The 13,692-nt window shown below is 40.8% G+C and overlaps 1 protein-coding gene across 5 annotated transcripts in view; it reads left to right on the forward strand.

The window, feature by feature from the left end:
* The window catches only part of NCOA7 (nuclear receptor coactivator 7), an 83,697-nt gene that overhangs the window by 57,775 nt on the left and 12,230 nt on the right, over positions 1-13,692 (forward strand). For 3 of the 5 annotated variants that reach the window (XM_063389946.1, XM_063389947.1, XM_063389944.1), the window contains 7 exons: positions 3,682-3,761; positions 4,587-4,694; positions 5,444-5,542; positions 6,577-6,702; positions 8,916-9,100; positions 10,531-11,597; positions 12,992-13,160. In XM_063389946.1, the coding sequence (XP_063246016.1) occupies positions 3,682-3,761; positions 4,587-4,694; positions 5,444-5,542; positions 6,577-6,702; positions 8,916-9,100; positions 10,531-11,597; positions 12,992-13,160 (1,834 nt within the window). The remainder of the gene's footprint in view (positions 1-3,681; positions 3,762-4,586; positions 4,695-5,443; positions 5,543-6,576; positions 6,703-8,915; positions 9,101-10,530; positions 11,598-12,991; positions 13,161-13,692) is intronic. The other 2 variants (XM_063389948.1, XM_063389945.1) reach the window with 2 other exon arrangements.

The raw sequence follows: 13,692 nt of genomic DNA on the forward strand, positions 1-13,692 counted from the left end.
CCCAAAACCACAGAGAGGTTCAGTCCACCCACTCTACACTTTGCCTAAAAATGCGGTGTGATCAAATTTGCATTAACATCTAGTCACTTCCAATGGCTGTGCAATCCCATCTCCAGTGTATGTGCAGTGCAGGAATATTTGGGAGGCAGAACCGTGAGTCATTTCACCACTAAGCAAATGTTCAAGTTCAAAAAGTAGCCGAGGGCAGTTGTTTAAAGCCTGTGGAGCTCTTCATCTAGATCTGACTGAACAAAATGTGGTTCCTGAGGCTTCCATCATGCCTGTGTGTGCTCTGGGTACCTTTGTGGTTATACTAGAGCTACCTGCCTCCAGATCAGGTCAGAAAACATTTGGCTTCCTGGAGGAGAAAGAAGATAAGGGGAACTGGAGGGACAGTACACTGTGGTGTGTTGCTTTGCCAGGCTTTCCAGTCACTGTGCTGTAGACCGTTCCCGTAGAGCACGATTTGTGACCTCGGCCTCACCACGTGTGTGGTATGTGAGCTTACCAGTACCTGTCAGGTTTAATGGATTCATTGCAATTCTTTCTTCTGAAGGTCTGAAATTTTTAATTTAGGATTTTAAAACTTTGTATGCACAATTAAAAACACAGACTAGTTAAGAATTCACACTATTCAAATAATTAGGATGTGGTTTTGAATTGCCCAAACCTGTCTAGTTATTAGGCATAATGTATGGACAGTGTTCTCAACCCTTTGTTGCAAGGGTAGAAAAAAAAAGGGGGCACTAGAGGGTAAAAGAAAAATGTATCCAAACACCAAATGTCAGATTTTGGTTTCAGGAGACAAATTCACAGATTGACTGCTTCTTTTAGCCTGTGGCTAAACAGACTATACAAAACATATTGTTGCACATAGCTGTGAAATAAATGTGTCTAATTGTTCAACTTATTTAGGATTTATTAACATTTCTTGACAAAAAGCATGGTATTTTGTTTAATCTAAACACAGCTTGTCTTTCAGACTTCTCTTTTTCTTGTCTTGCAGTTAGAGGTTTTCAACTATATGTGCATATTTAGTTGTCTTCTCTATTGTACCACTGCTGTGTTCAGGACCCTACTAAACAAACAGGCTCATAGTCCTGACAACCAAGAGCTAGAGTATATTATATGTCTCCTGTGAATACAGTATTTCCGGTTGTAACATTTTCCTGAATAGCATTTTTTAAATCTCCAGACTTAGCAGGCAATGCAATTAGGAGGATCTGGAAATTACTGCTATTTCACAGGGGGAGAGGGAGGTGTCCTACCTCCCAGGTAGGAAGCTGCAGGGGAGAGAGTTGTCGCTATTGCTATTTTGTCATCTTTTTGTGCCACAGTGGCTTAGTGGTTGCTGTTCTGATCAGCTCTCCATTTTCAAACACAAAGCTTTAGAACAAGCAATGTTTAGCTAATAGCAAATATTAAAAGTCCTTCAGAGAAACTGCTTTTATTGCATATCGTTATTTCTCCCACCTTCACACAGACTTTACCTTTTTCCCATTCAGCAGGTGCAAAATGTCTTTCTCTCTCTCTACATCTCTCTGGCCTACTTTATTTCTATTCCCACCCCTCCAAGGTCTTCCTGGTGCATATCTAGTTAGTGTGAGATTATTGCTCTTAACTGTTTCCTACCTTGTGTATTGCTTCAGAGAAAAGTAAGGGAAAAATATCTGAAAACTTGTCTACTTTTTCCAGCTAGACCAAATAATTTACTAGAAGGCCACGTCTACCTTTCTTGTCTTTCTCCAGGGAAAGGTCACAAAAAGTTCAGGTAGTTTGCCTACATGAATGTGTTATGTAGTTGTAATTATAGTTATCCTGGACTAATTGAAGTGTTATCTGCTGGTAGCACAAAACACTGTGAACTCAGTAGTTGGCAGGGTTTCTTCAGTCAGGATTGTGCCATATTGGCAGTTGTATATAGGTAATGGATAAAGAAAACATCGAGTATTTGTCAGGTGTTTTGTCTGTCATGTTGTCATTGTGTTTCTGATGGTTTAATACTGTGCCCTGCCAATGCTGCCATTACCTATTTTTCCACACACTCCTTTCACTTTGATCAGCAGAAGGTGGTATAGCAATGGTGAAAATACAAATGGTCAGAGAAACACAGTAAGAAAGCTAATTTAAAAAGTTTCAGTGTGGGTGTCCAGTCTCAGAGTTGAAGTGTCTGAGATCATTGAGTGATGCTGTGTTTCAAAATGCTATCAGGGAAAAGCCAGCATCATCCTGATCTTCCCCTTCCTCCTGCTGTCCCTCCTGCCATGTACACTGTGTGCATGTACTTAAACTGTCTGTGTTTGGTTACTACATGCTTTCTGCCTTATCTGTAGTGTCCCCAACCAGTGCACTTATGACTGCATCCCCCTCAGGTGGTGGGTGGGATATGCCAGCAGTAACACCCGGGTGCTTGTCCAGGGCTCTTGGGAGTCTCTTCTGACTGAGAGAGCAGCACTCTGGGGCAGCCCCACAGCATTCATCTTGCTGTGGACATGGGCCAGCAGAAGGGTCAAGTGCAGCACACTGGGCCCCTCCTTGTTCCTTGTGTACATTACAGTGTGGCAGGCGAGTCCTCGCCCTTCCTTTTACTATCTGCCTCTTGCTCTCTGGAAATAGCAAAGGTTGCAACAAAGCCTGAATGCAAGTCAGAAGCCCTGCGCTGCCATTCCCAGTCCTTTCCTCCCTGATCTTCCAGAGCTGCTGGCTTGGACCACAGGAGGAGTCCTCCCAAGAGGACAGCGTGTCCCTGCTCCTGGTTTTGCTGGGCCCAGCCTTGCTTTGTCTTCTTGCCTTTCCCCACTTCGTCCAGGCTGCAGCATCCTGCTGGAGGCAGTGGGATCTTTCTAAGAGCTTGGGGACAGTCAGGCAGGGAGAGCCATGAATTGCCTCCTGACACCCCATCCCCACTCCTGGAGCTGGGGCTGCATGCTGCTGTCACCCCCCCCAGGTATGTGGGTCTGGGCTCTGGGTTTGAGGGGAGCCCCGTGGGGCCGGGGCTGGCTGAGCTGCTCCATCCTCCCTGAACTTCGGCTTTGCTCACCCACTGCTGTTACAAGAACTGGAAATCTCTACCCTGCTCTGGTAGAGAGCTCTGGTTCTGACAGCTCCCGAGTGCCTTTTGAGTCCTGCAAGGGCTTCTGCAGCTGCAGTGGTCTCTGTGTAGTGCAGCTGATAGAAAAAGTCTTCTGCACAAAATTGTTACTTTCTCATGCATGTCTGTGTATGTATATGCTTTGCAAGACTCTTGGCACACTTTTACCTTCAGAGATTAAAGTAGTGTTTAAATATAATGTACTTGTGGTGAAGTGGTGATTAACCAGTATTTGTTGTGGTTGTACCAGGGCAGTAGATGTGTGTATATTCACCTGAGGGTACAAAGTACTTGTATGCAGCAGCTGAATTGTGAGGAATCACAGAAGAAACCATGGCAGCAGTTGTGTATTGCTGTGGTATCATATATACATTACTCTTGCAGAGTTCCTGAATAATTACTAAACCTGCTGTACTTGATGAAGTTTCCTTGCCTTACAATTCAATCTTAAGGCCTAATAGGCATTTTAATGTGTCCTCTTGTTCTTCTTCACATACTTCTCCTTCTTGTACATACTGTAGGTCTCTTTCAAAACATGCTGAAAGGTAAACATCTTCACAGTTAATGACTTGATTTTTTTTTCTCTTTAGATGACAATCAGAACAAAACCAATGAAAAGAAAGAGAAGAAAATGGTTTCTCAGAAGCCCCATGGTACCATAGAATATACAGTAAGTACTGGTGTGTGATGTGTTCATGCCTGCTTTTTGAAAGTACAGTTGTTGAAGTTGAGAGGAGGGCAGTGGCACAAAACTGTAAGCAGAAATTCTTTCTCACTTTGCACCTATCTCAGTAGGAATTGCCACTGTTGGTACCAATCAAATACCACCGTATGGGGAGAGCTAGGGTCACATCCTGAATCTGTGTTCAGCGCAGGATCTCTGCCTCTTGCAGCTGCCAGTTATATTTTTACTTCTGCATTATGACTCTCTAGTAGAGCAATGGTTTTGTTATTTTGAAAAATACTCCCATTCTGCCATGTTGCTTAAGTCATCAGGCAGTTGACCTGTGCTTGATGAGATCTGTTTCTCTAAGCTGGAGCAGGGCAGCAGTGTGCCAGCTCTGCCCAAAACATCTGTGTGAGCCCTCAGGCCCCTAAGTGCATTCCACTCCAGCATACAGAGCCTCTGTGGAAGGTGGTGTCCCAGCTGGGAACTGCACAAATGCCTGACAGGCTGTGGCTGCTGGAGGTGTAGTGAACTTTGCAGTGTATGACCTTCTGCCCCTTGCCAGACCAGTTCTAAATATAGTTGTGCTGCTTTAAAGTTTTAAGAGAAAAGGGGAGGGACATCTCTAACACCTCTACATTTTGTCTACTGTATAGTAGGAAAGAATATTTCTGTCCTTTTTTTGATTCTGATTTATCACCTAAGCCATTAAATAGATGGGTTGTTGAGGTCATCAAGTCTATCCTTGCAAACAGTCTGTTAAATGGGTTTAATTCATGTGTGGTGCTGTGTTCAGTATTGTATCTTAGTCATCAACTCTTTCTTCAGGCTGGAAATCAGGACACCATAAACAGCATAGCATTAAAGTTCAACGTCACCCCAAACAAGCTTGTGGAGCTCAATAAGCTTTTCACACAGACAATTGTGCCAGGCCAGGTAAATCTTTTATTTGTTTGGGGGTTTTTTAATACCTGAATCATAATTGTTTACTATGTATATAGAAGTTTTTTACTACTTATGTGTATCTTTTAGTTACTTGGGTACAAGGATAATGAACAGTAATTTAAAGTCCTACCTCAAAGTGAAACTCAGTAGATTATTATTTGGAATTGGTGTGAGGGGGAAACTTTGTAATTGCCATATCTGGCTTGTTATTTATGTACTGTCTCTAAAGCTTAAAGATGACTGAAGCTCAAGAAGATAATACAGCTGTTGCAAGGGAGTTGGATTATTGGGAAGTCTGGATAAATGCAATCTATAATGCATTAAAGAATTAGAGACAGAAATTGAAATGGTTTTGTGCCATTATGTTGGGTATGACTCAGTCTCCTGTGAGATGAGAAGTAAAGAGAGAGAGGCTTTTTAGGAGAGTCCAGGACTGGAAATGTATATGTGGAGATTAACATCTGGTTCATAAAGAGCAGATCTCTACTTTTGCTTCACAACCATGAGGAGGTTGAAGTATCTTGATTTGTAAATAGGCACGCAGAGATGATGTGACTTGCCTGAGAATACCCAGCAGACAAAAGCTGGAATAAGGAAATTAGTTTCATTTTTCTGAATATTTTTTTAAGATGTACATTGCAGATATGAGTGATCAGTATTGTGTTGTCTTTCTAGTATAATATAGTTAATAACCTTTTAAAACTTTTGCCTCATTGTTTTGAAAACCTGTTTGTATTTAGATTCTCTTTGTGCCAGATACAAGTGCTGGGAGGCTGTCTTCTAGTCCTGGTGCTCCTGTTTCTCCTTCATCATCAGATGCTGAATATGATAAACTCCCTGTAAGTCAAACATGGTTCCCTGGTCTTAAACTCTCAGAATATTTTCTGAAATAAGTCTGAAACTCAGAATCAAGGCTGTGTAAATAGCATTTCTTGGAGTTTACAGGCCTTGTGTAGTATCTTGCGTTAAATTAGTTTGCTCTACTACAGAATTTACCATTGTCTTAAAAATACTCCATATTAAGGGAATTCTGAATGTGGAAACCCATTGCAAGTTCAGCTGGGCCCTAAATCTATCAAACTACTAAAAACAGTGTAGTACATAATTTTGAAAGAATAGAAAGCTAAATATGAAAAATTATTTAGTGTTTCCTACTGGAGATTTTTATGCTGCTCTGCAGTCCAGAGCCTTGATCCTGTGCTGGCATCCTTGAAAGGGGAGGTGTTAGTTTAGTCTGAGCAGTCAGCTTCTTTCAAGTTAAATTGTGGTGGTACCCATATACAGACTTGTCTTTAGACAAGATCCATTTAGATTTGTGAAAGGCCTCAGCATAGTTGATCATTCAAGGGTGATTGGCCATGATGATTTTTAGATAATACCTTTAGGCAGTTTAGCTGCCTTTAACATCTGCTGAGGTTAAAGTAGTAAGTCATTTCAAACACATCACTAATCAAAAGTGGAGAGAAGCTTGGAGTGAACAATTGCATTTAATATTTTACCCCCATGCCATCTGTGTGGAGAATCACACTAGAGCTCTGTGAGCAGAGGTCTTCAGTGTAGATGATGCGTCAGGCCAGGCTCTCTCCCTAATGAGAGTGTATAATTGAATTTTGGTGAGCTGACCTGCCTTGGTGTTTTTTAATTTCTTGCCTGTTATTTGTATGGCATTTCCTGTAAGGTTACAAGGGGTTTTTTTTTTTCAATACATGATACTCTGCGAAGTGTACATATATACCTACATACATGACCATTGCTTTTCTTCCTTATGCAAATGGAAAATAATTGTTTGAACCTGGCCTTTTAAGTTTTCAAAAATCTAAAAGTATGACTGTGGTCCTGTGGTTACTCTGCACTGAACTTTTTCTTTTCTAAGGATGCTGATTTGGCAAGAAAGGCTTTCAAACCAGTGGAGAGAGTCCTGTCCTCTACTTCAGAAGAGGATGAGCCTGTGGTTGTCAAATTTTTAAAAATGAATTGTCGTTACTTCACAGATGGTAAGGTAGGTGGAACCTGATTTTTGGGCATTGTTTGAGATTTTCTTTGGATAAGTGAGAGATGAATTCTGTGGGAGTCGAATGTGCTTCATGTTTTTAAAGAATGTAAAGTTATGTTGACTTTATCTATAGGTGCTGTGTTTGTTGGTACTGTGATAATATGCTATTTAATTGTGTTCTTTTGCTTGTGTGTTGCTAGATAGACAGAGAGAACTGCACTTCAGAATTATGACATGTCAGGATTAGTTGTCCAGTTCCATCAAATTGAGCAACAGCTTTATAAAATGAGTACATGCCAGTCTATTTCATTTATGACTTGAAGATAAATTTTAACTGTTTCCAGAGCAGTGTTTCCACATATGCTGATGTTGTTCTGCACCTGCTGATGAATGTTGTGCAAGCCTAATAAAGGATAAATATTACGTTATACAATCTTTTCTTTCTGTTTCTTGTAACATACACCGAGACTGCAATCCTAAATTACAACAAGTGTTTTAGAAGCAAAGGCACAAAGCTTGGGTAGTATTTTAGCCCTTTTCTCAAGGTTGCGAGACACTGTCTTCCTGAGCTGCCTGCTTTGATATATCTGTCCTTGTTGACTCTGGTTTCACGCAGCTGTCTGCGTGTTTGGGTATTCAAGTTCTCTGGAATTTATAACACTGGAGATGCTAATCGTTGTAGTTGCAACATTTTTTTTCCCCTAGTCCTGACTTTTTGTAAGATGGATGTGTTTACACCTACAGTTTCATCTTCTTTTTGCATTGAGTGGATGTAGACTGTATTTAACCACTCTGCAATTTTACAGTCTGCTATTTTGTAGAATGTAATAGAGAACTACTTGCTGTCTCGCATATAAATTAGGGCAGTGCTGTCACTTGCTATTGTGATGCTTGTTAGGTGCAGAGGATACAGATTGCCAATTTTATGGCTGCAGGATGGAAAAAGTAATTTTCAATCAGAGCAGTCAAAAATGAGACAGCTTCTTTGCCAGTGTAGCTGAAATCACTTTTGCCTGGCTTCCTGCAGTGGCTGGGTGGGAAGTATACCCTGCTGATGTATCGTCTTCTGGCTTCTGGGAGAAGCCTCTGCACTTTATTTTGATTCTGTCATCCAAACACAAACCAAGCTTGTCAACCGAGTCATACAGGAGAAGCAAATGGAAAATATGAACAGACTTTGCTTTATAAAGGAGCAGGCATTCATGTACTCATTTGCCAGTGCCAAGCCATCAGGTTGATATCTTACTGCTTTAAAAAAAAGCCCCACAAACCCAGGCTTGTGGTCTTTTATCTGCCTATTTTTGAGCCTTGCTTGGCTTGCCTTGCAGATGACCTTGGATAATTAGTAGTATCTGCTACTTAGCGGGGCTACTTAGTATTAGTGTGGGTCATTCCAGTTGATCTGTGTCTCCCATTTATCAGATGTTATGATTTACACACAGCTGCTGAGTTGGTCTGGTGAATTTTTTAGTTCATCTGGAGAAGAGGGTGCAGAAGCAAGACAGAGCTCCCTTTTAAACCTTGAAAAATGGTCAGTTACTATGGATTGATGCTGAATAATGGCTGATGCCGGAGCCTTTTATCAAATACATTGCTGGAGCACATTTTGAAGAATTAAATGAGCCCTCTGCAGCTGTGCAGAATATACTTGGACCAATGATAGCAGCTATTTCTAGGTTGGGAAGAAGCTGTCTCATACCAGAGCCCTGTATGGAGAAGATTTTTCCATGTACCTCTGGGAAAGTAGATCAAGAAGACCTCTGATGTTAGCTTGGCATAGTAACCTGGATGTTTCCATGAGTAAAAATGCATGCAGATATGTTGGTTGCATGCAAATTCATGGCTCAAATAAAAGTAGCTGCACCCAGAATAAAATACTGTGTAGTTTTTTAAAAAAATAAATCCACTAATCTGTTTTGTCTGAGATTGATTAATAATCACATTTTTAGCTTGTAGCAGTCCGCACTGAAAGTCGAATAGTTCAGATGTTTTTCCTTACCAGCCAGGAACTTGGATGTTACTAAGAATTTTTTTTTTCTCTCCTTACAATGTCTGACTTGATGCAATTGGAAAGCAAAGTATTTTGCCAGCAAACACTGCATGGCACAGTATAAAGAGGCAGAAAAGTGGTTTTGCTTTTTAGGACAGTGGCCTAAATCCAGTACCCAATGATGAGTGCATTACATGTGATGTGCTGACTCCTTCTTCTCCTGTTTCAGGGTGTCGTTGGAGGAGTCATGATTGTAACTCCAAACAATATCATGTTTGACCCACATAAGTCTGATCCTCTGGTAATTGAGAATGGCTGTGAAGAATATGGGCTCATCTGCCCCATGGAGGAGGTTGTCTCAATAGCTCTCTACAATGACATTTCTCACATGAAGATAAAGGATGCATTGCCATCGTAAGGAGTGTTCTTCCCTGAACTTACATTGCAGATTTTCAGTAAGGGTCATGGAAAAGGGGTGGGGGAAGGGGGAATGGAGGGGGGAAGAATTTTAGTGCAGCACAGGAAAGTGCCAGCAAAGGAATGATTCACTTGTCTTGTTCTTTAGAACAACAACTTTCTCTTTAGAACACTAAAGTGGGTCACTGAACGCTAAGTGACATTAAATACAAATGACATTAAAGTGTCATTAAACACAAATGGGTCACGAATGTGAGAACCAAAGTGCAAAGGAGACCAGTACAAACCAGTAATTAATAAAAATGTTTGTAATATGCCATGGTTGGGCTCTTGCACTAACCTGTCTCCAGGGCTCTTTCAGTGGATGTGAAGAGGTTTAGACTTTGACCATTACTGTGTTACCAGGACTGTTCTCAGAGGAGTATTTGAAACATTTGAAGATAACAGCACTTTAGCTGCCAACTTCAGGACTTACAGAAACACGAGACTCTGGAATTCTTCTCTCTCAGAACCCGAAATGCATTGATAGTTATAATCTATAATATATAAGAGACTTTCTGGGGTGGGCTAATTTCATTTATGCCTCTATTTGTTCTAAGCAGGGTTTTGTTCTTATAGGCAATACCTGCTTGAACAGTGAAATTCATTGAATTCCCTCCCTTTTCTCGTTTCTAGAAAAACTTTCCAGATACTTGCCACACTCATTTCTGGAGTGTTTAATTACTTCTTAGTAATTTTTAAGTGATGAGGATCTTGTATTCTCATTCCCCTCAGAGTTTTAGCAGTAACAAAGAGCTCAAGTTTTATGCTGATAAGTATTCAGAATTTTTCATTTTGAAACGTTTTATGATTGTCCTGCTTTAGAAAGAAATATTTGGGAAGCCTGCCTTCAAACAATATGTTTGAATAATGGAGACAAAAGAAGAAAGCTACTAACTGTGTTGCCTGTTACTGTTCTGCAGTAAACATGTTCAAACAGGACATCTCCAATTTGTTTTTCTCAAAAATACATTTGTACTGACTTGGGAAATATGGATGGTTGTAGATGTTGACTCATTGTCAGGTGTCGGAAATTACAGTATTAATATGATTTGAATTAAATTCCAGCAGCTAAATACATGTCCTCTGTCTTTTTGTTACGGAACTTCTGATGACTTGCACATTCTTCTTACGTGTTATATTTCTTCACCCACATGGCATATTCTGCCAAGTGGTTTACTCATTTTATTTTGGTATTATACTTTCAGTATTTTTCTCCATTGTCTTTAAAGTCTCTTATTTCCAGTACTGTATGTTTATTTTGGAGAAAGTAACTTTTCGTTGAGTTTCATGGTTTAAGTTAAGTTGATGTTTAGTTTTTCTTTTCATTTTTTCTTGTTTCCATTTTGCTTTAACATCATATGTACATCCATCATTTCCCCTGACAGTGACATACCAAAGGATCTTTGTCCTCTGTACAGGCCAGGAGAATGGGAAGACCTGTCCTCTGAGAAAGATATCAATCCTTTCAGCAAATTCAAATCCCTTAGCAAGGAAAAGAGGCAGCAGAATGGAGATACATCTATTGCTCTGGGTGCCAAACAGATAAAGCCTTCAGATAAGGAAACGTCTGCTGATTTTGAAGTTCTTCAGTCATCGGAGAGTACAGGCTCAATCAAATTAAAGTCTCTGGAGTTTCCCAACAACATCACTGCCACTGAACATTTGGAAAAGTTTGATGCAGATGCGTGTACCAAGGACCCTTCCAGGGAAAAAAATGCTTCAGATACCAAAACCAAAGAAAAATCCCTTCTAGGAGAAGGAGAGAATGGCTTCACTGAGCTGGAAAAGACATCATCTCGTATGGATAGAGGATTGGACAGAAAAATCTCAGTAATGGAAGGCTTGCTGGCTGACCCTAGGGACTTGGGGAGAACTAAGCAGCAGGTAACCAAACCTACTACAGAAGTCCAGGAGCACTTGACTGTTGATTCCTTGGAAAAAAAGGACAGTGTTGAACCTAAAGCTGACTTAGACTTAGAGCTGTGTGAAAAGCAAGATGTTATTCCAGAAGTAAACAAATGTGTCAGTACCCCGACAGGTAAGGTGGAGACTGAATTGGACACTAAGAAAGAGCTAGAGAAAGATAAACTTATTGAATTTTACCTCAATAAAGATGGAAATGGGTCTCAGTCATCTGAAGACTTACACAAGGCTGAAATCCAGAAAGGTGAAAACAATAAAGCAATTGGCATAGACCTTACACTTAGCTGTTCAAAGTCCCAAGCTAATGAAGTCCATACAGTTAAAAGTATGGAGCTTGATTCCTGCTGTGTTGAAAGGAAAGCACCTTCATTAGAAATCAGCTCAGCAGCAGCAGAGGAAAAGGATCTGAAAGAGTCTGTGGACTCTTCATTAGTACCAGCTGTAGACAAGACCTGTCAAGAAACACAGTTAGACAATCAATCAGAAATCAGACTGTGGCTGCTGCAGAAAATTCAAGTGCCAATTGAAGGTAGGTCCCTGGTTATCCTTGTTTCCTCTGAGACTTGGACAGCATTATGACGGTAACCTTTGAATGGACAGCCTTCTCTAAATTTCTTCTTTCTGTAATACCTGGTCTCTTTTTTACTCTTGGTATATTTCAATTTTATATTACCTGCTATCTTCAACTTCTCTAAGCTTGTAGTTTGATAAGTAGCTTGTGTGCTCTTTCCACATTCAGTTATCACTGCTTATGTAATCTTTACTTCTGTTTGCTGGCTTTAAGAAGGATAGTTTCAGTACTGGCAAGGACACTTCATGACCTAGGAATTGTCACTCCATATTGGTAACCACTGGTGCCTCATTGAAGTCTGTCAGTTTTGTTTCTGATAATATCCAAGGTACTAGAACATTGCTGTGAAGGGGGGCAACGAAGTATTCTTGACAATATTTGCATGTGTCTGGTGTCTCTCATGCTATGGAAACCCTTAAAGAAGTGATAAATAGGAACACATGTATGGTCCTACTAACTGATCACTTTTCTCCTGATTGGTCGTTGCCTTATCAGAAATAATTCAGGCTGTTCCAGGAAAGCACATACCAGAATGAAATCTCTGTTCAGAGCATGTGCACATATATTACCACTTCTGTGGCAACCCAGTGCCTCTAAGCACCAGCCTGTCCTGAAGTGTTGCTGCTCCTCTTTGGGTAATTTAATGAACCACTGGACATAGCCTTGATTCACATCAGATGGTGGGGGATGATTAAACTGGAAGTCTTTATTTTATGAACAGTTGTTCTTAAAATTATTTTTCCTTTTCTTTGTAAGGGTTTATATCTTGCTAGTGGTGTTTGGCTGTATGTGTACACCTAAAACAAAGAAGGGACCTTCAGTGTGATTGAGGCTGTAGTTTAATGAGCAGGTTTTTTTGGCACACTAGAATTTGAGGAGCTTAAACTGCTTTTAGGCTTGGCCCTGGCTTGTGCAGATAAAAGGTGCTTGTGTGGCTGTGTGACTGACAGAGTTGAGAAACTGATTGGGCTTTTTGTTTGTGTGTGCATGCAGGATTACCCTTCAGCATGTATGGGTTTTCTGGAGCCTAACATGTCCCCTTTATTTGCCTGCTTCGTGTTGCAGGCAGCACCACGCCTGGTCATCTTACCTATTTCTTTACAGGGCTGTTCTGTACATAGTTGTACGGCTGTGGGGGATACAGGCTGTGACAAAATGGGAATAAATGGCCTCAGTTTGGGATGAACGTGGTTTTACTAAAGTGGTTGTGCTGCTGAAGTCAGGTGTAATTCTGAGTATGGTGCCTCTGAGTATTCCACTGCACAAGACTATTAATCTTTGTCACAGTGTTTTATCAGCTGCAGTATTTGTACTTTCCTGTAAGCAGACCGTTTCTCTTGTGTCTTGTTCAGATATGCTTCCTTCAAAAGAGGAGAAGAGCAAGACTCCTCCAATGTTTCTGTGCATTAAAGTAGGCAAGCCCATGAGAAAGTCCTTTGTGTCTCAGAGCATGACTATGTCTCAACAGTACAGTAAAAAGAAAAAGCAGCCAGAGTACTGGTTTGCTGTTCCTCGGGAAAGGTAAGCTGCACTCCTGTTAGCACATAAATGTCTGTCTGTTACCTTTTAAATGTGTAGTTCTTTCTAGGGCTGAACTTTACATTACCTACATGGTCCAAGGCGTGAAGTGCAGCAGATGCTGAGGGGTGCCCTCATTTCATTGCATGCCAGCAGCATAAAGCAGTGTTTGTTGCTGGTCTAATATGGCTCTCAGTGGGAAGGAAAAAGGGCTCAGGTACCACTTGAAGATGGAAAGAGGGATATGTATGCAGCTAACATATGATAAAAGAACTGGGAGATGATTGAGGTTTCAGCTGTAATCTAGGAAATGAGGGAAAGGGGAGTAGTGGCTGGAGGGGCATGGAATCCACTAAGGTGTCACTGCTAAAAAAAGTAGGTATTTCACACGAGCAAAGGGCATCATGTGGGAAAAGGGAGACTGACTAAACAGGTGTGAGTATTTCTGTCTTTTGTCACGTTAGAAATAGTCCCATTGCAGTAAAGTTGAGGAACATAAATGTTTTCCTGTAGGTGTATGTTAATGCATAAATAA

Source organism: Prinia subflava, chromosome 2 (genome assembly GCF_021018805.1).
Source record: "Prinia subflava isolate CZ2003 ecotype Zambia chromosome 2, Cam_Psub_1.2, whole genome shotgun sequence".
Classification (NCBI taxonomy): Eukaryota; Metazoa; Chordata; class Aves; order Passeriformes; family Cisticolidae; genus Prinia; species Prinia subflava.